Source organism: Cetorhinus maximus, chromosome 11 (assembly GCF_964194155.1).
Source record: "Cetorhinus maximus chromosome 11, sCetMax3.hap1.1, whole genome shotgun sequence".
In the NCBI taxonomy this organism is placed as follows: Eukaryota; Metazoa; Chordata; class Chondrichthyes; order Lamniformes; family Cetorhinidae; genus Cetorhinus; species Cetorhinus maximus.
Genome location: NC_135889.1, coordinates 16,193,277 through 16,221,076, shown reverse-complemented (window position 1 = coordinate 16,221,076; position 27,800 = coordinate 16,193,277). Strand labels below are relative to the sequence as shown.

The 27,800-nt window shown below is 45.0% G+C and overlaps 1 protein-coding gene across 1 annotated transcript in view; it reads left to right on the top strand.

Moving 5' to 3' along the window:
• Positions 1-27,800, top strand: part of spag16 (sperm associated antigen 16) — a 1,278,115-nt gene that overhangs the window by 999,733 nt on the left and 250,582 nt on the right. Inside the window, exon 14 of the mRNA XM_078551570.1 lies at positions 345-410. Coding sequence (XP_078407696.1) covers positions 345-410 — 66 coding nt within the window. The remainder of the gene's footprint in view (positions 1-344; positions 411-27,800) is intronic.

Sequence of the window (27,800 nt, the reverse complement as noted above, 5' to 3'; positions counted from 1 at the left end):
TAATGACTCTCCAAAGATACTGACCAGGTTTAGCATCTAATGCTGCATTCAGCGGTTCCTTTGAGATTTATCATTTGGAAACGATTGCAGACAAGACAGCAAATTACACTCTTTTGTGCAAGCAAGCAACACAGCCTCTGAAAGATGGGACCCTACGAAGGTATGAATTAAAAGATGCTGAAATCTAACTACGTAATAGTAAGCAAAGTTCTTTCGGTCATGTGTCCTGCAGCACACTTTAAGTATAATTATAGATTTATTTTAACTTCTGCAACCCAGCCACGAATTAATAATTGAAAAGTTGAGTAAGCACTTCATACAGTATTTTCTTTTCTCTTCTGCAGGGACTGTGTGCTCAAACTTTCTTTGGTCACCTACATTCCTGCAATGATGCTACCTTTAACCTGAAGGTGAGTTCTTCCTGCATATGTCTATTTATATAGTAACCTAAATTATAATCAAATTAGTCGACACAGATTTCAAAAGTGAAAGTTATGCTTGACCAACCTTACTAAATTCTTTGAAGAATTAACAGAAAGAGCAGAGGGGTAATGCAGTAAACATAATATATTGGATTTTCAAAAAGCCTTTGTTATGATAACGCACAGTAGACTCATGACTAACGTCAGGGGCAACAAGTTGAAAAGCAAGTCAGCTGCAAAACAAAAAACAGAGAGTAAAATAAAGGATATAGTTACTCAGGACAGAATCTTGTCTGGAGGCGATGGGAGTCTCGCCTACCGGCTGGAGAGCCAGCAAGAGACCCATGTTGCCTCCTTTGGGGAAGGCCTGTCAAACCATGAGCCAACCAAGCAGTTGAGAGGCCTCCGGCAGCCCTTTCCCCAGGATCAGGACCCTGGGACAGAGTTCTCATCTACCAAGAGCTGCCAGCCAACAGACGCCAGCAGCTCTTTTGCTCAGCAGCGTCACCAGGGAAGTAGTGGCTCCAGCCAGAACAATAGCAACCGGAGGGCCAAGATCGTGTGGCAACACAGGCCAGGAAATGATGGGAGGGGTTTCACGGGGTGGGGGTTGCAGGCTCGGGGTGTGTAGGCAGCAAGAGCAGGGAGTGGCTCTCAGTGGCCTCGCTGAGCCCTGCCACCCCGCCCTCCACCAGGGAGATGACAAGCAGCCTGATATTTGTCGTGTTCCCCGCATGGCAACAGACCCGTGCGCAGCTGGATTATTACTAGCGGCAGCAGGATGAGGCCCTTAAATGGTCATTAATTGTCCATTTAATGTCCTCAATTGGCAGCAGGACAAGAAGGCCCATCACAGGCTTTCCCACCCTATACTTAATTGGGGGGTGGGGTGCTCACCCACCACCCTCCCACCCAATTAAATGCCGTCCCACCTCCAAACATGCAGTTAACAAGGGCAGAAGTTTCTGCCCTCAGACTGGCAAAAGATGGGGAGTGGTGTTTCACAAGGATTAATGCTGGGGCCACTGCTGTTCACCATTTACGTTAAAGATATGGGCTCAGAACTGGAAGTGCAATCTCGACAGAAAATTGGGGCTTTTATTACAATAAGGAGGACTGGAACAATATGCAAGAAGATGTTAATAATCTTGCAGGATGGATGTGTAATTGACAAATGAATTTCAGCATAAGATACATATGAGTTGGTGCATTTTGGTGGTATGAATAGGGAGGCCGCATACCCCTTGGAAAATAAGGGCTGGATTTTCACTACCCAGGCGGGTAGCTCAAGCTGGAAAAGTTCCCAACTCGTCAGAATTGCCTCGGTTTAAATGGCCCTGTTAGACCAAATTTTCACTCTGGAGAGGCGAGAGAGAGCAATAGAGTCGGCCCCTGGAAGCAGATCATAAGCGGCCACAGGGGCGGGCAAATGCCAAGGCAGGCTGATTAGAAAACCGGGACTTTGTCCTAGATCTTTCAGAAAATATTAGGCCCCATAACCCGCACCACTCACACCACATCGCCTCCATTGTCGCATGTTATAATGATATAAAAGCATCAATCACTCATGAGGGATTGGATTCACATGTTGTGGGTTAATTTATTAATCATAGGCACATGTGAACATATACACATGGACAGGAATCTTGAAGACATCAGAGCTGCAGAGCTGTATGTTTGTGCTCTGCTCCAGGCCAAAGTGAAACCGAGACTGAATCAGATGATGCACTTCCCTTAAAGCGATGGCATCCTGCTATCGCTTAAAGGCATATTACAACATCCGTCACCTTCCCATGCCACTCACCATGGGCTGTCCATGTCAACTCATGTCCTCCACCAACTCCCCATGCCTGATACCCCCATGCCACCTCACCCACTCACTAGTATCCACCAGGACAGACCTCAGGTCTGTGTGCATGAGAAAAAATTAAACTTTAAGCAATATAATACAGCGCTCGCTCACTTACACTTGGCAATGAAAAAACTCCCATTCACACTTGCAAGACGTGTTCTGCGCCGACGTATTTTCTTGCCAAACGTGAGAGGTAAATTTAATGTGGGGGCCTGATTCTGGCAACCTGGGCGTATAATGATATGCAGATGCTTTTTTTAATTCAATCATGGGATATGGGCTTCGCTCACTCGGCCAGCATTCATTATCCATCCCAATTGCCCTTGTTCAGAGGGCATTTAAGAGTGAACCACATTGTTGTGGGTCTGGAGTCTCATGGAGACCAGACCAGGGAAGGACGACAGACTTCCTTCCATAACGGACATTAGTGAACCAGATGGGTTTTTATGACAATTGGCAATGGTTTCATGGTAATCATTAGACTTTTAATTCCAGATTTCTTTTGGATGCATATTCCACCAACTGCCATGGTGAGATTTGAACCCGGGTCCCCAGAGCATTACCCCTGGTTTTCTGGATTACCAGTCCAGTGTCAATACCACTACACCACTGCCTCCCCAATGAAGTTCCTGACGTCCGACAGTGGGAAACACGACCTGCCATTGACTGGGGGAATGGATGATTGCAAACGTGTTTCACGACAGCGTGAAACTAATTTTTGGCCTTCCCGCCATATTGTCCGCTGAGGCTTGCCATGATGCCCGCCACCAATGGGAGAGGATGATTCCGCCTAGAGTTTATGTTTCAGGTCAGATCAGTGAACTCAGAACCCTTTGCTGAGATAATTGTAACCTTTGAAACTCAGCCAAGTATTCATAATGACATAATAATAGCCCTTTGGAAATGTCAACAATGAATTCTATTGAAACTGCGCCAACAGATGGTAATGTTTTTTCTAACCTACACCAGATGGCCTGTCAATCAAAGCAGTCTAGCAGACTTATTTTTACCAACTCTCACCAATAGTTTAAGCCTGTTTTTTTCAAGTAGGGTTCTTAAAATACTTCAGATCAGGACACTTAATTGGACCTTATCTGCCCTTCAAGAGTGTTCATGACTCCCACACTGTCACAAATGGGGCGGCACTTCTGCACCTGAGCACCATCCACCGTTTTTAAAGGTCTCCGGAGTCACTCTGACACCGTGAAAATCTGGCTCTAAGAGACTAGTTGAGGAAGAGGAGCCAAGGGGTTTAGAGGTACCGATAGATAAGTCACTAAAAGAAGCAGAACAAGTTAATAGGGCCATTAAGAAAGCAATAAAAGCACGAGGGTCCATTTCTAGAAAGATAGAATTGAGAAACAGAGAAGTTATGTTAAACTTGTATAAAATCTTGGTTAGACCACACTTGGAGTGGTTTGCACAGTTCTGGCTTTAATGTTAAAAAATGATCTGGAGACACTGGAGAAAGTGCTAAAATATTTACAAGAATGACAGCAGAACTGAAAAGTTATAAACTGTAACCTCTCCAGTCTGGACTGCTTGGGAACAAGTCATTTCTGGATTTTGAAATTTTCTGGATTAGTCATTGTTATAGTCATAGAGGTCTACAGCGCAGAAAAAAGCACTTCGGCCCATCAAGTCTGCGCCTGTCAAACAAGTACCTAACTATTCTAATCCCATTTTCCAGCACTCGGCCCATAGCTTTGTATGCCAGGGCATCACAAGTACACATCCAAATACTTCTTAAATGTTATGAGGGATTCTGTCTCTACCACCCTTTCAGGCAGTGAGTTCCAGATTCCCACCACCCTCTGGGTAAAAAAAGTCTTCCTCACATCCCCTCTAAATCTCCTGCCCCTTACCTTAAATCTATGCCCCCTGGTTATTGATCCCTCCACCAAGGGAAAAAGTTCCTTCCTGTCCACCCTATCAATGCTCCTCATAATTTTATACACCTCAGTTATGTCCCCCCTCAATCCCCTCTACTCCAGGAAAAATAACCCCAGTCTATCCAATCTCTCCTCATAACTAAAACTCTCCAGCCTAGGCAACATCCTGGTAAATCTCCTCTGCACTCTCTCTAGTGCAATCATGTCCTTCCTATAATGCGGATTCCAGAACTGCATGCAATACTCTAGCTGTGGCCTAACCAATGTTTTATACAGTTCCAGCATAACCTCCCTGCTCTTATATTCTATGCCTCAGCTAATAAAGGCAAGTATCCCATATACTTTCTTAACTACCTTATCTACCTGTCCCGTTACCTTAAAGGACTGGTGGGCATGTACACCAATGTCCCTCTGACCCTCGGTATTTCCCAGGGTCCTGCCATTCATCGTGTATTCCCGTGCCTTGTTTGTCCTGCCCAAGTGCATCACCTCACACTTATCCGGATTAAATTCCATTTGCCACTGATCAGCCCATCTGACCGGCCCATCTATATCCTCCTGTAATCTAAGGCTATCCTCCTCACTATTTAGCACCCCACCAATTTCTGTGTCATCCACGAACTTACTGATCAAACCAACAATTCAAGTCTAAATCATTTATACATACCACAAACAGCAAGGGACCCAACACCGATCCCTGTGAAACCCCACTGGACACAGGCATCCGATCACAAAAATGCCCCTTGACCATCACCCTCTGCTTCCTGCCACTCAGCCAATTCTGGATCCAATTTGCCAAATTGCCTTGGATCCCATGGGCTCTTACCTTCATTATCAGTCTCCCATGCAGGACCTTATCAAAAGCCTTGCTGAAGTCCAAGTAGACTACGTCAAATGCAATGCCCTCATCTACACACCTGGTCACCTCTTCGAAAAATTCAATCAAATTAGTCAGACATGACCTCCCCTTAACAAAACCATGCTGACTGTCCTTGATTAATCCCTGCCTCTCCAAGTGTAGATTAATTCTGTCCCTCAGAATTGCTTCCAATAGTTTCCCCACCACTGAGATGAGACTGACTGGCCTGTAGTTCCCTGGTTTATCCCTTCCTCCCTTCTTGAATAACGGTACCACATTGGCTGTCCTCCAGTCCTCTGGCACCTCCCCTGTGGCCAGAGAGGTATTGAAAATTATTGCCAGTGCCCCTGCTATCTCCTCCCTTGCCTCAATCAACAGCCTGGGATACATTTCATCTGGGCCTGGAGATTTATCTACTTTTAAGCCTGCCAGACCACTTAGAACCTCCTCCCTTTCAATGCTAATTTCTTTAATTATATCGCAGTCCTTCTGCCTGATTTCCATACCCATGTCGTCCCTCTCACTTGTGAACACCGACACAAAGTATTCATTTAGAACCCTACCTATGTCTTCCAGGTCCACACACAAATTACCACTATGGTCCTTAATGGGCCCTACTCTTTCCCTAGTTATCCTCTTACTCTTAACGTACTTGTAAGATATCTTTGGATTTTCCTTTATTTTACCTGCCAATGATTTTTCATGCCCCCTTTTTGCTCTCCTAATTTCCTTTTTAAGTTCCCCCCTACACATTCTATACTCCTCCAGGGCTTCTGCTGTTTTGAGCCCTTGGTATCTGCCATAAGCCTCCCTTTTTCTCCTTATCCAATCCTGTATATCCCTCGACATCCAGGGTTCCCTGGATTTGTTGGTCCCACCCTTTGTCTTTACTGGAATATGTTGGCCCTGTACTCTCCCTATTTCCTTCTTGAATGAGTCCCACTGCTCTGATGCAGATTTACCTAAAAGTAGCTGCTCCCAGTCCACTCTGGCCAAATCATATCTGATCTTATTAAAATCGGCCTTCCCCCAATTTAGAACTCTTTAGAACTGGATTACAGAATGACATTAAAATGCCTAATCACAAGTATGTGAACCGGAAAACACTGTAGATATAAATATTTAGCTGAAACATAAAACAGTGATAAAACATTATAAGGAGTAATAAAAGTTGTTTTACTTATCCAAATACTGTATCTTCCCTGCTTCTACTCACAAGGTACTGTACTAAAATGACATTGAGGGTCTGCTCAGAAAATTTTCAGACAATTGGTGTTTCTGAATAATGGATTTCTGGATGGGAGGGGCTACAGTGTACTATCAGTAAGGACTAAAGAAGCAGAAGTTCTTTTCTTTAGGAAATAGAAGACTAAGAGGTAACCGCACAGAAGTCTTAAAATTATGAAGGAATTTGACAGGGTAGACGTAAAGAAGATGCTTCCAATGGTGGGGAGGCCAAAACTAGAGACCATAAATATAAGTTAGTCGCCAGTAAATCCAATAAAGAGTTCAGGAGAAATTTCTTTACCCAGAGAACGGTGAGAATGTGGAGTTCATTATTATATGGAGTAGTTAAAGCAAATAGTATTTAAGGGGATGCTAGATATAAGATTGAGGGAGAAAGGTATAGGAGATTATGCTGACAGGTTTAGATGAAGAGGGGTGGGAAGTGGTTTGTGTAGACCTTAAACACCAGCATGGGCCATTTGGTCTGAATGGCCTATTTCTGCTTTCTGTGTAATTCTATATGTTGCCTTGTAGGTTGTTAACTCCCACTGAATAGAAAAGGATATTCTGAAATAAAGGAAAATTATTTTCCTTGGTAACTATGAGTTACTAACTGTTTATTTCAATAAGCACTTAGCACACACAGCTGCTTTCCACAATGAATAGCTTGCCCTTCATATTCATAGGAGAAGCATTACTTCATGTATCCTGTTGTTCACAGCTATAGGGTAAGGACTTTAAAACGATACTTCACAGTGTGATTGCTTCTGGAATCTTACAGCCCCTCAGGAACATTTGCATGAGCAGCTCATAATGTCTAAGATTTATCATATTTGCTGTTTCACATAATTGATTTGGTTATTGGTTGTCTGCAGTATTCTATTTAATAAATTATGATCTTCACACAAATATAAAAGTGTTACTAGCATACATTAAGCAGACAGTGACTTTAAAACACCTCAACAGTCAGTGTTCTGTGTGATAGCCTGAAAACAATTTTGTGGTTTAAAACAAAGCTACAGAGTCTGATATTTTCAGCAATGGCTGTCTTTAAACAACATCATTTAGCATTTCTTAATCTCTTTTCGTATTTGGCTGTAAAGCACTTTGGGGCGGTCTGAGGTCTTGAAAGACGGGAATATAAATTCAAGTCTTTCTTTCTCTTTGCAGCTGCAGTAACATTATGATTCACTTTACTGTTTCTCACAACCATTTATATTGACTGCAATACATGATCATAATTAGCATTCTACTAAGGAACCATAAGGGAAATAATTTTGCATAAACATACAATTGGTTTTATTTCAACACATGATAGCTGATAAAATAAATGAATGTAAATATTGATATGCAAAATTCATAATTTTATCTTTGTTAACTCATCAGCATTTTGGCTTCCTGTGACTCGATTCTCTGCGCAGATTGAGTCACCGTAAGGAACTGAGGGCATTTTTGTAGAAAACCAAAAAAAGTGCTGGAAACATACAGATCAGTCAGAATCTGAGGTGGGCCAGACAAATTAACAATTCAGACACACGGGGTGGAATCTCCCGGTCCCGCCATCAGCAGGAAGCTGAGTGGGTGGGGCAACTTAATTTGGCAGGAAGCCAATAATCAGTTTCCCAATAGCAGGGTGAACTTTAGGAATTCTGTTCTCGGGACTTTAAAGACAGGCGAAAGACAGGTTGAGCTTCCTGACGAACAATGTCGGGAAGAACCTTTGCATGCATTAGCATGTAATGCGTGCTCATTAAGAAGCCACCTCGCCAGAATTAAGTTCCCCCTCCAAATTAAGTTCCCTGTCAGTCCAGGGTAACAGTTGGGTAGCTGAAGGTTTTATGGGGATGTTTACAGAAACAGACAAAACAGGTGGCTTGGATAACGGGAGAGGTCAGGGTCATAGTGGGCACAAGGACGGCAACGGGTCTAGGCTCAGAGGGGAGAGAAGGCATGTTGAGGTGGATGGTAATGCGTGCAAGGATAATGGGTGGAGGTTCAAGGGTGACAGAGGGGAGGAAAATGGCTATATTGTGTGGGTCAAGGGTGATTGGGGGAAGTTGGTGAGTGATGGGGGAGGGTAGAAGGTGGTGGATTGAGTCTCAAATGTTATGCGCATCTTCTTTGATTCTCAGCTATGCAACACATTTGATGTAAAACTGCGATACCTCAAAGTGGCAGGAGGGTCTTTTTGGGTGGGTGGAGTTCATGGTCAGCACAATTGGCCAAGTAAAGGGACAGCTAATAATCACAAGGCAACTGGATGACAACAATCATCAGTGTGTTCTCTTTTCTATGGTGAAGCCGACACAGCAGCAGGTTTGTTCACGACTCATGAGTCTCATAACCTTGAAATCCCATATGGCCAAGCATTGTTTGAAATTGTTCATCTCCATTGGACCAGCTGCTCAACATGACCGGACAGCCTTGTTTGAAAGTAAGCTAAAAAAAAACCCTTGTGCAATGAGCTGCCATGTGATATATATGACAGGATTCATCCTCAGGGCTTGCTGCGTCCGCATATGTATGGGCTGCCCAAGAAACAGTAAAGTGATGTCTCTTTACACTCTATCTTTTCTATGACCGGTTCTGCACAACATGAATTGGCCAAATAGTTGGACGAATTGTTAACAACCACTTTTGAGCAAGCTTTCCACATACACAGTGAAGTCTTCCTTCACATCTGAGAAGGCCATATAGAACTTGCATATCGATAACAATGCTGTGTCCCTGCGCTTATTTGACATTGCTAGCCTATTCACCAATGTTCCACTTAAGGAAGTCATAAATATTTGTGCTGTAACACTATACCATGGTGATCTAGACCTGTCACCATTACGTGAATCAGTATTCATTGAACTTATGAACTCAGCAACCCGCGCAGTTGAGTTCAGTTTTAATGACACCATGTATGCCCAAATAGATGGTGTTGCCATGGGATCCCTTCTAGGCCCAGCTCTCACAAGTACCTTTGTTGGGTTCCATGAGGAATATGTCTTCAATAGAATGACACCTAACCTCCTGCCCCTCACACATTTCTAATATGTGGATGATACTATCGCTATATTTAAATCCGCAGCTGTGTGTAATAATTTCCTTACATGTCTTAATGGGTTCCATTCTGCACTCAAATTCACCTTCGAAATGGAGAAGTCAAATGAACTCCCCTTCCTTGACATACTAGTTGAGAAATCTGCCAGGGGTTTCTCTACCATGGTCTCCCGCAAGCCTACCAGTTCCATACGCTAAAAGATTGATCTTATCGGCAACCTTGTAAATAGGCCCGAGCCATTTGCTCACTATGCAAGCTTGAAGCTGAAGTAGGGTGCATCAAAGGCATCCAGCAGGATAATGGCTACCCTGATCAGATCATTTTGCGCTCTATATCACACAAACTCATGAACAGGCCGGAGGCCTTCACTTTTGGCCCTAAAAACTGTCCAGTCTATCTCAGATTACCCTGGAAAGGCAACACATCTCAAATATTTGGCAACAGGTGAAGCTAGCTATCTCACACTGCTACTATGCAGTAGTAGCATGAGGTGGCATTCGCCAATAACAGGATGCTGCCGTCAAGCCAAAAAGATGTTCTGCCTATCATACAAATGAGTAATGTGGTATATGAACCTCAGTGCCAGCATGATGCTAGGTATATAGGCCTTATGTCCCAAAGACTGGTGGATCATAGCAAACAGTATGTCCCAGCTGCTGTTCACAATGGACAAGGTACAGACTGTACCCAACCACCCTGTGTTTGCAAAACTCAAAACACAGTGTCCAACATTAGATGTGATTCCACAATTGGACAATATTTGCTAAATCATCCTCAGTGTGCTGAAGCATTACACTGACAAATTTATGATTGTCAGTCAGGTACGCACTGTTGAGCATTTGTGTGTACTGGAAGCTACATATATTAATACCCAGGGCCCTGTTCTTTGCATACAGAAAGAACATGTGCACATGTTGCACCTGTTTCAGCTAAACAAAATAAGCGACAGCCATTCGCTGACTCATTCCTCAGGGCAATGCCTTGACCAATCAGGGTCAAGCTGCCTGGTTTGAATTTCAAACAATGCTTAGCAATTAACTGTCAGTCACCATCAATTGGTGCATTTTCCATGGCAATGCTTCTATCAATCAGAGCCCACTTGCCAACCAATCAGCTTCTTATACAATGTAAATTGTTGTTTTCCCCTTATATTGGTATTCTTACGAAGTGTCCTGATGAATGCTAGACAAAAAGCTTCAACATGTCTCTTTTTTCAGCAATAACCATAAATATGTTAGTCACCAGTAAACTCAATAAAGAATTCTGGAGAAACCTCTTCACACAGAGACTAGTGAAAGCATGGCACTTGCAACTGCAAGGAATGTTTGAGGCAAATAGCAATATGAGTGAATTTAAGAGAATGCTAAATAAACACATGAAGGAGAAATAAAGGATAGGATGAGGTGAAGAGGGATGGAAAGGGGCACATGTTCAGCATAAACACTGGCATGGATCAGTTGGACTGAGTAGTCTCTTTCTATGCTGTACATACTATGTAATTCTAGGTTACCTGTTCTTCGATAACTGATGGACTTGTTCTGTGTTTCCAGCATTTGCAGTTTCTTACTTTTTATCTGATTGCATCAAAGACCCTAATATGCAGGGGTGCTATAACTCAAGTAAAAGAGACAATCAAAATACTTTTCGAGATATTGTAAATTTTGGCTAAATTTATTTATCCAGTGATGTGATAAGATAGCATTTCATGAATCAATTTGAACATTGAACTGTTCTATAGATTATAGATGTTTCCCCGTCAGTGCATCATACTTTTGGCAGTGAGGTGTGGGGACATGTTTTACACAGCAAGTTATTATGCTCTAGAAAGCACTGCTTTTAAGAGTGATGGAAGTAGATTCAATAGTAACTTTTGAAAGGGAATTTGATAAAAGGTTGAAAGGGAGAAATTGTCGGTCTATAGCACAGCAATGAGACTAAATGGAGAACCATTTCAAAGAGCTGGTGCAGATACGATGGATTAAGTAACCTCCTTCTATGCTGTATTGTTTTATATTTCTAAAATTTTTACCATTTACAGTGTGCTGAATTAGCCCCTCTCTGTCTTATACACACAAAAATAACACTATAGACTACTGCACTAAACAAAATGAATGTGCTGTGAAAAGTACTGTAATATTGTATTGTTTTACACTCTGCAAAGTACACAGCCTCAAATATATTAAATGTAAACTCTTCAAAGGACACTTTCTTATTAAACATACCTGGCAGTATTAGTTCTCTATGAAGGGATTAATGTTTGCAATAGATTTATGCAATCATTATATTGAAAAGTAGTGATGTTAATGTCAATGATGTATCTCCTGCATGATTTTGCTTGATTAAATTAGCTTGTCAGGGGGATGGGAACCTGAGAAGGAATTCAGATGGGAGAAAAACAAAGCTGATAATGGGAAGTAGAAATGTAGTAAACAAAAGTGGAAGGCAGCAGAAACAAATGCCAGGATCAAATAGAGTCAAAATATGGAATAATGTTGGAAAGGAAGAATCAAAGGCACTCTATCTGAATGCATGCAGCAATCGCAACAAAGTAGGTGAATTGATGGCACAAATAGAAGTAAACAGGCAAGATCTAATTGCCATTAAAGAGATATGGCTGCAGGTTGACCAAGACTGGGAACTGAATATTCAAGGCTATTTGACATTTAGAAAGGACAAGAAAAAGGAAAAGGAGGTGGGGTAGTACCGATAATAAGGAATGGGGTCAGTATGTTAGTGAGAGAAGAACTTAGATCGGAAAACAAGATATAGAATCTGTTTGTGCGGAGCCAACAAACAGCATGAGGCAGTCAATATTGGAAAATTCTTCAAGTTCCAAAGAAGGGTCAAATTGGACTTGAAATGTTAACTCTGTTTTTCTCTCCACAGATGCTGCCAGACCTGCTGAGTTTTTCCAGATCTTCTCCAGATCCAGTTTTTGTTTCAGATCTCTAGAATCCACAGTATTTTTCTTTTATATAAATTGGTAGGACTTGTTTATAGGCCATCAAACAGTAGTTGTGATGTAGGGCATGGTATAAATCAGGAAATTAGAGGTGCATGTAGCAAGGATAATCCAGTAATCATGGGTAACTTCAATCTACATATAGGCTGGGTAAATCCAATGAGTACTAATGCTGTGGAGGATGAATTCCTAGAATGTTTACGAGATGTTTACTAGAGCATTATGATGAGGAACCAACTAGAGAGCAGGCAATTTTGGATCTAATGTTATGTAACGAGAAAGGATTAATTAATAATCTTGTTGTAAAAAAAAGCCTTTAGGGAAGAATGACCATAATATTATAGAATTTTCCATTAAATTTGAAAACCATGTAGTTCAACCCAAAACTAGGGTCTTAAATCTAGACAAAGGAAACTATGAAGGTATGTGCGGCAAGTTGGCTGTGGTAGTTTGGGAAAGTAAATTAAAATGTATGGTGGTAGGAAGGCAATGGCTAGTATTTGAAGAACTAATACATGGTTTATAACAAATAAGGCACAAAAGCTCATCAGGAAAAGTGAGTCAAGCATGGCTAACAAAGGAAGTTAAAGATTGTATTAGATCAAAGGAGGAGTCTTTTAGAGCTAAAACAAAAAGTAGCAAGTGTGAGGATTGGCAGCATTTTAGAATTCAGCAAAGGAGGACCAAGAAACAGATACGAACATACAAACAGGAGTAGGCCACTTGGCCCTTTGAGCCTGCTCCGCCATTCAGTAAGATTATGGCTGATCTGACTGTAACATCCCACATACTCCCGGTAACCTTTCACCCCCTTGTTTATGAAGAATCTATCTACCTCTGCCTTGAAAACATTCAAAGACTCTGCTTCCACTTCCTTTTGAGGAAGGGAGTTCCAAAGACTCACTACCCTCTGGAACCAAAAACAACGCAGAAGTCAGGAGTATGATGGAATACTTTCCATTTGCCTGGATGAGTGCAGCTGTGGCAACACTCAAGAAGCTTGACACCATCCAAAACAAAACAGTCCGCTTGATTGGCACCTCTTCCACAAACATTCACTCCCTCCAACACCGACAAACAGTGGCAGCAGTGTCTACCATCTACAAGATGCATTGCAGAAACTCACCAAGGCTCCTTAGGCAGCACCTTCCAAACCCATGGCTACTATCATCTAGAAGGACAAGGGCAGCAGACATATGGGAACGCCACCACCTGGAAGTTCCCCTCCAAACCACTCACCATCCTGACTTGGAAATATATCGCCGTTCCTTCACTGTTGCTGGGTCAAAATCCTGGAACTCCCTCCCTAACAGCACTGTGGATGTACCTACACCACGTGGATTGCAGCAATTCAAGAAGGCAGCACACCACCACCTTCTCAGGGGCAATTAGGAATGGGAATAAATGTTTGCCTCACCAGTGATGCCCACATCCTGTAAATGAATAAAAAAAACTCCCTTAGAAAGAAAGGAACTCCCTTAGAGAAAGAAAGAGAGAATAGAATATGAATGTAAACTAACAAGAAACATAAAAACAGCTGTAAAAGCTTCTATAGGTATGTAAAAAGAAAAAGATTTGCAAAGGCAAATGTGGGTCCATTACAGGCAGAGACAGGAGCATTTATACCGCGGAATAGAGAAATCACAAAGAAGTTAAATAATTACTTTGTGTCTGCCTTCATTTGAAGGGTACAAAAAAAATTCCCTGAAATACTAGAGAACCAAGGGACTAGCAAGGTTGAAGACCTGAAAGAAATTCATATTAGTAAAAAAAGTAGCACTGGAGAAATTAATGGGACTGCAAGTTGATAAATCCCCAGGACCTGATGATCTACATCCTACAGTGTTGGAAGAGATAGTGGATTGTGGTCATCTTTCATAATTCTATAGATTCTAGAATGGTGCCTGTAGATTGGAAGGTTGCAAATGTAACCCCATTTTTTAAGGAAAGAGGGAGAGAGAAAAAAACGGGGAACTACAGACCTGTTAGCCTGATGCCAGTAGTAGGGACAATAGTAGAATCAATTATATTGGATGTGATAACTGGATACTTAGAAAATAGTAATCTGATTGGACAGACTCAACACAGATTTATGAAAGGAAAATCATGTTTGACAAACCTGATGGAGTTTTTGAGGATACTACTAGCAGAATAGTTAAGGGGGAAGCAGTGGATGTGGTGTGTTTGGATTTTCAGAAGGCTTTCAAAAGGTCCCACACAGGAGGTTAGTGAACAAAATTAGGGCACAAGGGATAGCAAGTAATATACTGGCATGGATTGAGGATTGATTAACGGATAGAAAATAGAAAGTAGGAATAAATGGGTCATTCTCAAGTTGGTAGGCTGTGATGACTGGGGTACCACAAGGATCAGCACTTAGGCCCGAGCTGTTCACAGTCTATATCAATGATTTGGACGTGGGGCCAAACGTAATATTTCCAAGTTTGTAGATGACACAAAACTAGGTGGGAATGTGTGTTAAGACGATGATGCAAAGAGGCTTCAAGGAATTTGGACAGACTCTGTGAGTGGGCAAGAACATGGCAGATGGAATATAATGTGGATAAGTGTGAGGTTACCCATTTTGGTAGGAGGAACAGAGATGCAGAGTATTTCTTAAATGGTGAGAGATTGGGAAGTGTTGATGTCCAAAGGGTGTCCTTGTTCATAAGTCACTGAAAGCTAACATGCAGGTTCAGCAAGCAATTAGGAAAGCAAATGGTATGTGGCCTTTAACGCAAGAGGATTTGAGTACAGGAGTAAAAGTGTCTTGCTTCAATTGTATAGAACCTTGGTTAGACTGCACTTGGAGTACTGTGTACAGTTTTAGTTCCCTTACCTAAGGAAAGATTTCCTTGCCATAGAGGGAGTGTAGCAGAGGATCACCAAACTAATTTCTCGGATAGCGGGACTGTCCTACGAGGAGAGATTGAGGAGACTGGGACTATATTCTCTGGATACTCGCAGTGCAGTACAGAGGGAATATTATGGTGTCTGAGGTCTAATTATAACCTCTAAAAATAGGTGCGGTTGGGTGAGATATAAACGTTTTAAAAGTCTCACACCTGACTCTAACCCAACCACTCCCAGGTTTAACGGAGTTTGGGCAGGGTTCGGACTGCCAAACAAGGAGGAATGCTGGCCATATAAATATTATACTGAGGCTGGGAGCCTCACAGTTAAATTTCCTTACACATTTAACCTTGTTCAGCCCAGGGCTTGGGAAACCCGGTAACTTAAGGAAAGCTCGGACAGCCCTAGGAAAAAGGTAAATGCCCTTACAGCTTTGCTTATGCGCCAGGAGGAGCAGGGAGTGCTTCCCCTGGTCCACCAACCTTACCTCCGTCCCTGTAATTGGACACCTTGCTCATCAGAATCCCCCATCCAAACAGCCCCCCAACCACTGCAGGCTCCCTACCTGCAGCTGCAGTCTGCCCCACAGTGTTCCTTGCCCAGCTGGAAGCCAAGCCTGTCAATCAGGCTAACTTCCAGCCAAGGACCCTGTCAGTAGGAAAATCCGGACTTCTGGGTTTCACATTTGAAACTCCAAATCTCTGCTCAGAAAACCTGCTCCTGTCGATATCGGGGCCCTTTCTTTCAGCTGGTAAGTTAAACTGGGGCCCCTTGTCTCTCAGGTATACTTGAAAGATCGCACAGCAGTATTTCGAAGATGAGTAGGAGAACTCCCCCCAATGTCCTGGTTAATATTTCTCCCTCAACCAACATCACAAAAAATGGTTTGGGTGGAATCTTCTGCCCCTGCAGGAGACTAGGAAGGAGACATGAGGGCCTGAAAATTAGGTGGGTTAGAGCTGGGACCAATCAATACCTGATGCCTTCCCACCTCCACTGGTAACAAGTTCTGGGTGGGAAGACCCATGATCGACCTACCAGTCCCTCCTCCACTTGAGGTGGCCAATTAGCGACCACTTAAGGGCCTCTTCCTGTCGTGTTATTATGATGATATAATACCTTGGGTTTATTTACTGTACAAGACACCAGGCACTAATCACTCATAAGGGATTTGGTAAACACATTGTTGGTTCATTTATTAAGACTAGGCACATGAGAACAGTTATACACAGGTATAAAGTTTGAAGACATAGAGTTGTGTATGTGTTCTGCTCAAAGCTAAAGTGAAACTAAGACTGGATCACATGGCACATTTCCCTTCTAGTGATGTCATGCTGATACCCCTTAAAGGCATATTATGACATCTCCCAACTCCGCTTCAATTTTTGCAGCTCCGGGCAGGCCTGCCGACATGCGGCCTGCACGACTGGTTAAACTGGTGGGCTGCATGTCAGCTGAAGGGAGGGTCCCTCAATCTGCATTAATCTCTGCATGTTCAATGGCATGGACATGGGGCAGGGGATGGTCGCTAACAGCCACACCCCTTCCCTTGCTGCCAAACCCCATGGACACCTCTCCCCGTAACACCCACCCCACGTGACACCCCCAACAGGACTTGCCTTTTTCCTGGATGATCCGCGATACTGGGACTCCAGGGGTGTTGTTCCGACGGCAGCCATGGCCTACTCCATGGCGTTGCCAGCCTCTGATTGGCTGGCAGTTCTATGCAGGTGGGACGTTATATCCCAGGGTCCACAGTCAGGAGGAAGGCCCGCTGCTGTCCTCTTAAGTGTCTGATGGGCAGAGGACACTGGGGTCTTCCTCCGAAGAGTCAGCGCGAGTGTCTCGCCACTTTTTAAGGTAGCAAGCAAGACACCCACCAAGAATGGAAGATTCTGCTCATTGTCATTTATGGGGCTCTGCAGGGTACAGATTGGCTGCTGCCTTTCCTAAATCAGAACAGTGACTTCATTACAAAAGTGCTTTATTGTCTGTGAAGCATTTGGGATGGCGTGAGGTTGTGAAAGGCACTGTGCAAATGCAAATCTTTCTTTTCCTCAGGTCTCCTGGCTCAATAACAATTACTTTTGAAGTTTTTCTTTCTCTGGCTTACAATCAGATAAGATCGCCTGTTTAAGCAAACAAACAACTTATTTTTAGGTCATCTCAGAATCTATTTCATATGAAGCTCAGAATTCCCCTTGTGGATTTGTTGTGACTGGCACATTATTTACTTCAGGGCTAACTGTGATAACAGGATTAGGAACAGGACGATTAAATAAGAAGCTCAAAAGTAGAAGTTATACAAGTAAACAAATAGCAGTCAAGGTTGGGAGTTGTTCAAAAGTTGGTTGAGGATAACTAAAACGAGCTTCAGAAGAGTGAAGGCATTGAAAAGGTAGATTACAGATAGCTGCAGGATTGTAGCTAGCTAGGGTAATCAAAAGATTTCCCTACACATAGTTGATGGAGAATAAAACTTGAGTATGCCTGTTCAGCTATAAAGGCGTATAAACATGTATCTTTGAAGATTTTACAAATTGATCCAATCAAACTATAGAATCTGTAGACACATGTAAACCATCTGTTACAAAGGAACTCAAGTAGTTAAATGTATATAAAGGACCCAGAAGGGACAAAATGCAGATAGCAGAAGTGAGGAGATAGTTGAGGATTCGATTTATATTTTTCAGATTTGTGTAAGTAGCGGACATTGAAATCTAGCAAGGATAGTAAACAGCCTCTCAGAGTCATATGGACTCGAAATGAGGGCAGAATTTTACATTCCGCGGGCGCGTGCCCGACCCCAACGGGCGTAAAATTGTGCGAGATGACATCTGGCGAGCTTCTCGACGTCATCGCACAGTCGTGTGATCTTTCGCTCGCTGGGTGCACGCGGCAGTCGGAAGAGTGTCTGCTGACAATTAAGCCCTTAATGGCGCAATTGTAAGCGATTTTTTGTGGCCAGTCCAACCTTATGGTTGGCAGACGGGCGAATTGGCCAGGCGGCCTTTACACTTTTGATGAAACCTCATCCAAGGGTGGAATGAAATCTCCATTATGATATAAAATCAAAAGAAATATCTGGGGACAGCGTTTTTATGAGGTGAGCTTTCAGGTGCTTGATTGCGCTGAATGGACATTTTCTGCAGCATTTTTGTGCTTTCTTTTATTATTTGGAGGTCTTCAGCTCCCTGGGGCAGCCATCTGCCTTCAGGGAGCTCAGTGGAAACGTTCACCCGCGCCCGCGGTGATGTCATCGCCCACCCTCTGCCCACCCCCACCAGCAGCGCTGAGCTTTTCAGTGCGTGTTTCATGCTGGCTGGCCGTTAATTAGCCAGCCAGTGTGAAATCGCAGTCGGGGGCCGATCGTGGTCGGGGGCTCGTTTCCGGGCCATTCCCGGGCCCGCCAATCGCGTGTGCCCGACAAGGGAATAATTCAGGCCTCTGTTTCCCACTCCACAGATGCTGCCAAACCTGCTGAATTTTTCCAGCATTTTCTGTTTTTATACTGAGCTGGTGGTTTGTCAGTGGGAATTAGGGATAAATGCTCAAGAGAATTTTACAAGATTCTGGGCGGAGTCGTCCCAGATTTGCACTAAGTGCGGTAGCAGGCGGGAAAAAAGATGTTTTACCCGCCGGCTGCAATGGTGGCTTTTCACGCCGTATTGTCTCAATCCCGCCTCATTAGCTATGCATTTCCCGGGAAGCACACCATTCTGATGGTGGGCAGGCTGTCATTCATCTGCCATGCCATCACCTTGCCGCTTCATCACGCCGGATGGCATATTTAAAGCGCAGCCATGCACACAGCTCTCAGTGCTTTCAACCCATGATTGCTGCAAAGTAGACATGGCCCCAAAAGGCAAGAAGACTGCAGGCCCTCATTTAATGACATGTCCCTCGAGCGGCTTTTGGATGCAGTGCAAGCTGGCTGTGATATTCTCTACCCCTGCTCCAGCCATAGGGCAGCAACATCACCAATCCAGCATGGGAGCAGTGGTCAGTGCCAACACCCTACAATAGAGCCACCCAGTGCCAAAAGAGGATGAATGATCTCCTCCATTCCGCTAGGGTAAGTCACTCTTCTCATCACTCTCAACTTACACACTCACAAACCCATCACACATCCACAGGGATCTCACTCACTGCCAGTTCAAGGGACATCACCATTCACTCTCGCACACACCTTCACTGTCTTCATCCGTCCATGGGACCACTCACCACCCACACATGCCAGGTATGTTTATCATCTGGCCTGGCAGGCATCCTGCTTACACTCTCTCCATCTCTATTCATGAAGGACAAGCTGGCACACAACAAGAGGGAGAGGGCAAAGACTGGTGGAGGAATGCCTGAAATCAAGGTCCTCAGGGACTTTGAAAACAGAGCCATCCAGCTGGCTGGCCAGCAAGGATCTGGACCATTCCTGCGCTGACAGTGAGGTTGGCGGTGCTCTACCAAGTGAGGATCCAGTAGTGCAACATCCATCAGACAACCATGCTGTGAGTGATGTGTCCTGTTTCACAGGCCACTGCCATGCACTAATTATCGCTCCTTGCTTTCGCAGGCACATCTGGGAAACAGTCAGCAGAGTCCACAACCCAGGGCCCCCAATCAAGCCTCGAAGAAACCTCCAAGGAGGAATCTGAAGGCACCATCATTGAAGACCTGTCGCAGTGCTCACCCACAACCACCACCAGTGCAGAGACACACCCCTCGGTGGGACCTAGCTTTGGAGTAGCCTCGGGATCACAAGCTGGTGAACACATCACACTGCCTGATCCACAGCAGGCAGTGGCAGGGACTTCCCAGGTCCCCAAAACTTGGAGGACTGCTGGAGGCCAGAAATCTGTTGAGTCCGAGCCAGATGATGAGCCTCTGGACTCGGTCATGCCTCAGCTGCTGTAGCTACAAAGGCAAGCTCGGGAACATCAGGAAGGGATTTCCGCTGCACCCCTCGGACTGGAAGGCATGATGGAAGATTCCGTCTGCCTTCAGTCTGAGGTGGTAGTGCCGGCATGCCAACTCACCGAGGTGAAAACTGGTCGGATGGCGGCTGCCATGGAGACCTTGGTCCAGAACATCGGTCCTGCGCTGCTGCGCGGGCTGAACTCCATCGCTGACGCCATAGTTGACCTCCAGCAGTGTCAACATAGGAGGGGCGTAGGGCAGCTCGATCTCACTCCAGCTTTCCTTTCTCCTCAAGGAGTCAGCCAGGGCCCCTCGGGCACCCATAGGGAGGAGGATCAGCAGGTGCACACCCCGGGGCCATCCACCCAGATGATTCCGGGAGTGCCTGATCCATCGAATCCCCTCTTCCTGTGACCCCAGCAGCTCCAGCACCACAGGCCAAGGAGGGTGCCACTGCCACACAGCAGGACCCCAAAAGCAGGCCGGGTCCCTCCAGGTCTCAGTCTTCCAGCGGACGCTATCAAGGTCATCACAGACAGGGTGTAGCTGTCAGCAGGTTGGCTCCACCTCCACTGTGGATGTCGTGGGAGCACCAAGATGTAACAGCAGGGTTAGGAAGGTTAAGAAGATGTAGTTTCACAGCCTGGGCACGGGTGTTAATCACTTGTTCATATTGTTCACTAATGTAAATAAACTCCCAAGAATGTCTTCCTGCCTATGGCTCCTTGTTCTGATGAGCAGTTTTTGTGTCACTCAGATGTGGAACCTTGGATCCTGCAGAAGATAAGGATAGGTGTCTCAGTCCAGGGCCTATTCCCTATGTTTTGTGCAGCCTTCAGACCAAACTAATGGTCCTGCTTCACACTCACTGGACACATCAGTGATGCCTGCACCTCGATGGTGCTTGACATTGCTGCCAGAATGTAGTGGGCAGGTGTCACAGAGATCTGTCATTCTCTCTGTGTGCTCTCAGCACCTTTGAGGTGAGGCTCGTTGCCATCTTGTCAGCGCCTGTGACCAGTGGCACTATGCTCCTGAAGTGGTCAGGTGCTGAAGGCTGACAAAGGATCAAGTGCATTTAAAGTTTCATAGCTGGGCCTCATGATATGACCCTGATCACAGAGCACAAGCGAGCTGTCCTCAGCCAGACAGGAGCCGGACATTCACAGAGGCTATGGGCAGGATTTTCCCCTCATTGGGTAGGTGCAGCGGGCGGGCCTGGGAATGGCCGTGAGATCGACCACTGCCCACGATCGGGCTCCGACCGCGATTTCATGCTGACTGGCCATCCAGTGCGAAAGGCGTGCTAAGAGCCTCAGCATTGCCGGGATGGGGGCGGGAGGAGCATGAGCGCTGAAGTGTGCGTGGGGGAGCGTGCACTGACAGCTCCCTGAAGACACAGAGCTGCCTCAGGGAGCTGAAGATTTTTAACCTGAAAAATAAAAATGTTACACATGAGATAAACATGTCCCCACATGTGACTCAGTCACATGAAGAGGGAAATATAAAAAAGGATGTTGAAACATTTTTTTTTACTGAGTGTTGGAAACCTCATCCCATCCGAGGATCCCCTTATTGAACACTGTGATGCCATATGCAGATGTATTACAATGAGGTTCCCGACGTCTGACAGTGGGAAACGCAGCCTGCCATTGACGGGCAGAGCGGACAATTGCAAACTGGATTCACAACGTCATGAAGCTGAGTTTTGGCCTTCTCACTGTAATGTCCACTCATGCCGCCAAACACGCCCGACACCAGCAGGCACAGAATATTCTGCCCATCATCAATATTCATCCAAATGAGCACAGAGCATATAAGGCATAATCATGTTCTACTTAAAAGTAACCCATCATGCTTCACAGATCTGCCAGTGTCCCTCAAAGAGGTAACTAGGGTTACCAACTCTGGTGGATGTATTCCTGGAGGCTTCATCACATGACTTCCTGCCTTCAAGTTCGTTGACCCCACACTCCTGCCATTGGTCCCCTCAAATGTGCATCCTCATGGTCTTTCCATACCGATCAAAAAGTAAATACAGCTGATTGGATGATACTTGATTGTCAGTCGAATGGCCATTTTTCCCATTCCCAAAATTTTTATACATAAAAAGAACAAGAACGTTTTATTAAAAGAACATTTTTCAAGTGCAATTCCTTAACAACCCTGCACCAGCCCCTGCCCGCACCCACCCCAACCAACCCCACCCCCCACCATCCCCCACCACTCCACTTCCGCTATGATTTTTCTCCTGGGTTGCTCATAGCAATGTCCTGGAGATTAATCTTTAATTCCTGGAGACCCCAAGGCAACCTTAGAGGGTACAATGGCTGAATTAGTAGGATATGGGAAATCCAACAGGTAAAATATTTGGATTTCCAGAATGTTTTGGAGAAAGATTTGTGTTTGAAGTTTGTGAAAATTAAAGTGCATAACATGAATAACTAATTACGTTAGCACCAGAACAATTAAGTGTATCATCTTGGCTCAGTGGAGAACTCTCCCTTTTGAAACCATGGCTTAAAAATCAGGGTTCCCCTTATTGAACACTGTGATGCCATTTGAAAACTCATTCCGTTAATCTTCTCCCAAAGCTAAAGCAATTGGGAGGTTCCCCCAAGGAAATTCCTGGTGATAATCTCAACTGGCAGTTCAGCATAATACTGAGGGACTGATGTATTGTCAGAGGCACCATCTTTCAGATCAGACCCCATAAAAGATCACGCTATAGTATAGGGGCATTCTCTCAGTACTCTGAACAACATTCACCTTCCACCAAAAACAGGTTATCTGTTCAATTATCTCATTTCTATTTGTCGGACCTTGATGTGTGCAAATCAACCACATTTGCCTACATGTCAACAGTGACTGCTCTTCAAACAGTAATTCATTTGCTTTGAAACACTTAGGGACATCCTGAGGGTATGAAAGTATTTTTTTGAAAAAGTGAGTAGTGACCCAAAGTCCAAATCCCATATGCTTGCTTTGTTCTCATATCCTTTAGTTCTATTTTGTTCAATTACCCCTTTCTTAACCATCATTCTTAAATGTTGACTTTGTCTCCACTTAATCACAAACACTGTTAGTATACCTCACAATCCTCCATGCAAAATATGTTTCCGCCACTCTTTGTCCTAAATCTCTTGCATTTAATCTGTGTCAACGTGTTCCATACCCCTCAATCAATAGAAATAATGGACCATAAAGTTGATGATGCTGTGCCTGCTTTTCAAGTGCCAAATGGGATCTTAAGCATTCAATATGGCTGGTGTAGCAGCACTCATTATGAGCTGGAACTACGCTGCCTAATATCTTGAATTGGACCATTCCAGAGCCTTTCAGAGCACTCGTTGGCTGATTACACTATTTAAATAAGGGTCCTTAAGCTTGTAATGTCACGTGATAAAAATTGCTTAACAACTTGTGGTGCTAACAGACAAGACAGGATCCTTCAGCATTTTTGTTTAAAGGGCTCCTCCACTACCTACAGTTTGGTTACTGTTTGTTCCTATAGGCTGCTGGTTAACTTCTGGCTGTTTTTTGTCTGTTTTCTGACTCCACAAACTTAATGCCAACTGCTGAGAAGAAGACTTGCTGGTGGTGCGGATTATGAATAGCTAAGTAAAACAGATGCCGGCTTTTTACAAGGCTGCTCTTAAGTATGCAAGACTGGCTCACCTATCCTTCAGTTTGCCCTCTTCTTTTGAAGAGATAGTGCCTGGCCTTTACTCTGCATCTCCTGCTGACAAACTCATTTAGACAGTGAAGTTCCCACATGGGGAATCAGAAGCACAGCTCCAATATGCTTTGCAACCGCATCACCTCACCTCATCGATTCATATTTTTAATAGAAGTTTGGATGCTGCTTTGTGAGAACCAGTAAGATATCTGACTCTCCCAGCAAAACAAAAATGTTAACCTTGCTCGTCTTTTCATTGTTGATGATCAAGTTCATTTCCTTGCATAGTAAGAAAGCAGTTTCCTATTGTTATTAATGCATTGTTTAATATGTTTGTCCAATAGGTTATTTCAGGAATTTTAGCAATGTGTCATTCGGAGGTTTAATTGGATTAACAATTTTCAGTGGCATCTACAATATTGTTACTCTCTTTGACCTGCCGCTGTTGTATTTGGATGTGTGCACACATGCACGTATACCTTAACCATAACTTGCAGCATTAAAAAAATAAAATCTGCCTTCTAAATACATGTTTGAGAGTTTTCCCCTATGAGCATATATCTCATTACGTCCCTGTTCAACTATGCAACCCGATTGCCCAGTATTAAAATCATCCCAACCCTGTGCATTTTTGCAATAGCTAACTCCTCTCATACAGCTGATGGATTACTTAACTATCTGCCTTGCTTCTGCACACATACTGATACTAATTACAGTTTGTAATCCTACAATGTTCATTATGAGGGTGGAGTCTTGCGCCCTTTCTGAGGGCAGTCAGTCTGAATGGTGCACCTGGGATTTCATGTATGACAAGTGAACCAAATTGTAAACTGCAAGTCATTGTCCTGTTAAATAATGATAGGCAGAATTTCTTCAGAACAGGGTCTTAGGAGATGCATGGGATGAAAAAAGACTTGAAAAATCAGGTATTTTCTTGTTAGAAAAGTGCAATATGACAGAAGTACTTAAAATTATGATAGGTTGGGACAGATTAATTGGAAGCAGACCATTTCTAATTGTTGAAAGGTCAAGAATGAGGGTCCATAGATACAAGATTAAATGTAAGAAATTTAGAACAGAGGGCAAGTGAATTCTTTACACAGAGCGTTTTGAGGATGTGAAATTCACTCTTAGGATTAGTGTCTGAGGCAGAAACCATGGGCTGGATTTTATGGTCCTCCAGGGACTGGTTGGCAGGTGGGGATATATAAAATTGGGTACTATGCCATGGGCACTATTCCCTGTGCCTACCCATCTGACCCTGCACCTGCTTCACTGTAACTTTACCAGCAGCAGGGGAGACATTGGGAGGCACATCCGCCCATTGGCGAATTGAGACCTATAGGTGGCCAATTAATAGCCATTTAAGGTTTTCCTCTCGCCACCACTGGGATTTAACTACGGCAGGCGATGCCCACGCCAAGTGTGCAGCCCTGCAGTTTTCACTGCTCAAGCTGGTGGTAGGGCAAGGGGTACCTCCTCTACGGGCCTCCTGTGCCGATAAGATGAGGGCGGAAATCTCGCGTGGAGCCACTTAACAGCCTAACAGCCATTAAATAGCTGAGGACAAGCTGACAAGTGTGGAACTCCACCCCACACCACTCCCATAAAATCCAGCCCTTGGGTGGAATTTTCCAGCCCCCCTGCAGCGGGTTTAATGGTGGGCGGCAGGGGGGACAATGGAGCTCAAATATCGGTTTTCTCCGGTGTAAAACGACGGTGAGATCTTCCGCTTCTGCCCACCATGGGTCGCAATTCCTGCCATAAGCCGACGTGAAACTGATTTGTATCCTGCTAATGGGATGCAGATGAAAGCCTGACTGGAATCGCTCCGCTTGTCCGATCGTCTGCACCGCCAGCGGGAAATCACACCTGTCCAGAACACGTCTGGACCAATTTGGCATGTAAAAGTCAGCACTTACCTTAAGAAGGCCTGGGGCAGTTCACAGAGATGAGGAGAAAATGGAGGCCTCCAGTGACTGGATCCTGGAACACCATCTGCAGCACTGGGTGGACAGAGAATCAAACACGTAGATCTTCTCTGCGCAGCAACATCCAGAAGGTGGATGTTCTTAGTGCAGTGACTTCTTCCAGGGTTTGGATCTTCAACCAGCAATTTCTTTCAGGCATTGGGGTCTTCAAACTGCAGGTGGAAGGCTGCAGGAGATACAGGTGGGTGGCGAGGGTCTGTTCTGGGGTCAGGGGAATAGACGGAGAGGAGAGGATTGATGAGGGGTGGGGTGGGTGTGGAGGACTGTGGGGGGTGGCAGGGGGAGGTTGGGGTGGTAGGGAAATAAGAGAGGTTCTAAAGCAGTCATGCAATAAGTGGGCTGGTACGGAGCAGGAGGGTGGAAAAGGCTGTGTTGGAATGCAAACAGGGGATTGGGGTTTTTGCAGGTGTGAAAGGGGAAGAGGCTTGTGCAGGTGTGAAGGGCATGGGGGTGTGTAGAGGTGTGAAGGGGCAGGGGGACTGTAGAGGTGTGAAGGGGTAGGGGGTGGTGTAGAGGAGAAAGGGGTTCACAGGAAGGGTCAGTGGAATCAATGGTGGATTCCTAGGGGCAGACTCAGGGTACTGGTGGTAGGATGGGATGGTAATGGTTAAAGAAGGTAGTGGGAGCCAATAGGTTGGGAGGGTATGGGTGCGGCAATGTCGAGTGAAGGGGCACTGAGGGTTGTTGGAGGGGATGTGGAAGGTGCTGTGGATTTGACATTTAGCAGAATTGGAGGTGGCATGTCTATTGTAATGGTGGGTGGGATGTTTGGGAAGGTGGGGGACTTCTACATTTACATGTATGGGGCGGAAGGTGATACGGGAGAATTGAAGGGTTACCATGGGGAGGTCAAATGTGATTCAAATGGGAGGTCAATGGTTACGGGGGGGAGGGTGTGGGTCACGGGGAGAGGGGAATTGGTATTCGACTACCTGAAATTTTACTTGCACCATGGCTGCTCGCAACTATGCAGCCCTTGTGGAGGAGATCTTGAGATGCTGCATGGGAGTTGGGTCATCAGGGGTTGGTGGAGTTGCAGGTCAGCTCAACTGGACAACTGAAGGGGAACCCCAGCATGTAGTGTTTACAATGCTAGGGACTTGGGACAGATGAGGGTGTGAAGGGCAAAGGCTCAGCGTGCGCTCGAGACTTCTTGCACATGACTCACAAGGGCCCTGGCAAATATCCTTGCCTCCCTGCATATGCCTGATTCTGGGGGACATGGGGTATCCCTTGGAAGATGATGCGGGGATGTGGGGTGCACTTAGGCTTAATGACTATTACAAATAAATCACACCAGACATGATTAAAGTGAAGTGCACTCTATTTACAAAAGTGTGATACGTGTAACAATCATAGTGCACCCATGCAACCACTTATGAATTCAAAACTCCTTAATTTTCCTTTCCCTAACATTTCTTCTAAGTGCTCCCCGATATCCACAGCATGGGTGGAGGCAGCCTGCTGAGCAGTTGGCCCTGTTGCCTTGGATGACCTTGGCGGCTATCCTCTGGAGACCCGAGGCCTGCAGGGTCCCAGCTCACTTTGACTGTCCTGCTGTGGGGCAGCTGCTCCCTCTGCGGTCACAGAGGATGTGGCTGAATGTGTCATAGGCAAAGGGGATTCGGAAGGGCCAGACACCCTCAGAGAGTCTTGAGTGGAGGTCCCAGGGGTGTCCAACTGCCACTCCTTCTTCCTTTGGGTGCTCGAGGGCCCCTGCCTGACTCCTTGAGGGGAAGGGGCACCTGGAGGGAAGTTAAGGTGCTTGGCCCCCCTCTCGCATAGCCAGTGCAGAAGCTGACTCATGGCTACAGCAATGGAGTGAAGGTCTGTATGTATCTCCAGCAGAATCACTGGACTAGGTTCTCCATGGGGGACACCATCCTTCTCATGGAGACCTCCATGCAGGCACAGGACAGCACCACTTAATCAGTCATCAGGCGGACAGATGCCTCATGTGCCACCCTGTTGAGGGCCTTCAACACCCCACCTGATGTTCCTCTGCCTCTCGCTGCCTCTCCAGCATTTCTCAGAAGGCCAATTCCAGAGGCCCATCATTGGGTGCGAACCTCACAAATGCCTCTTCGCCCCCACTCCTCC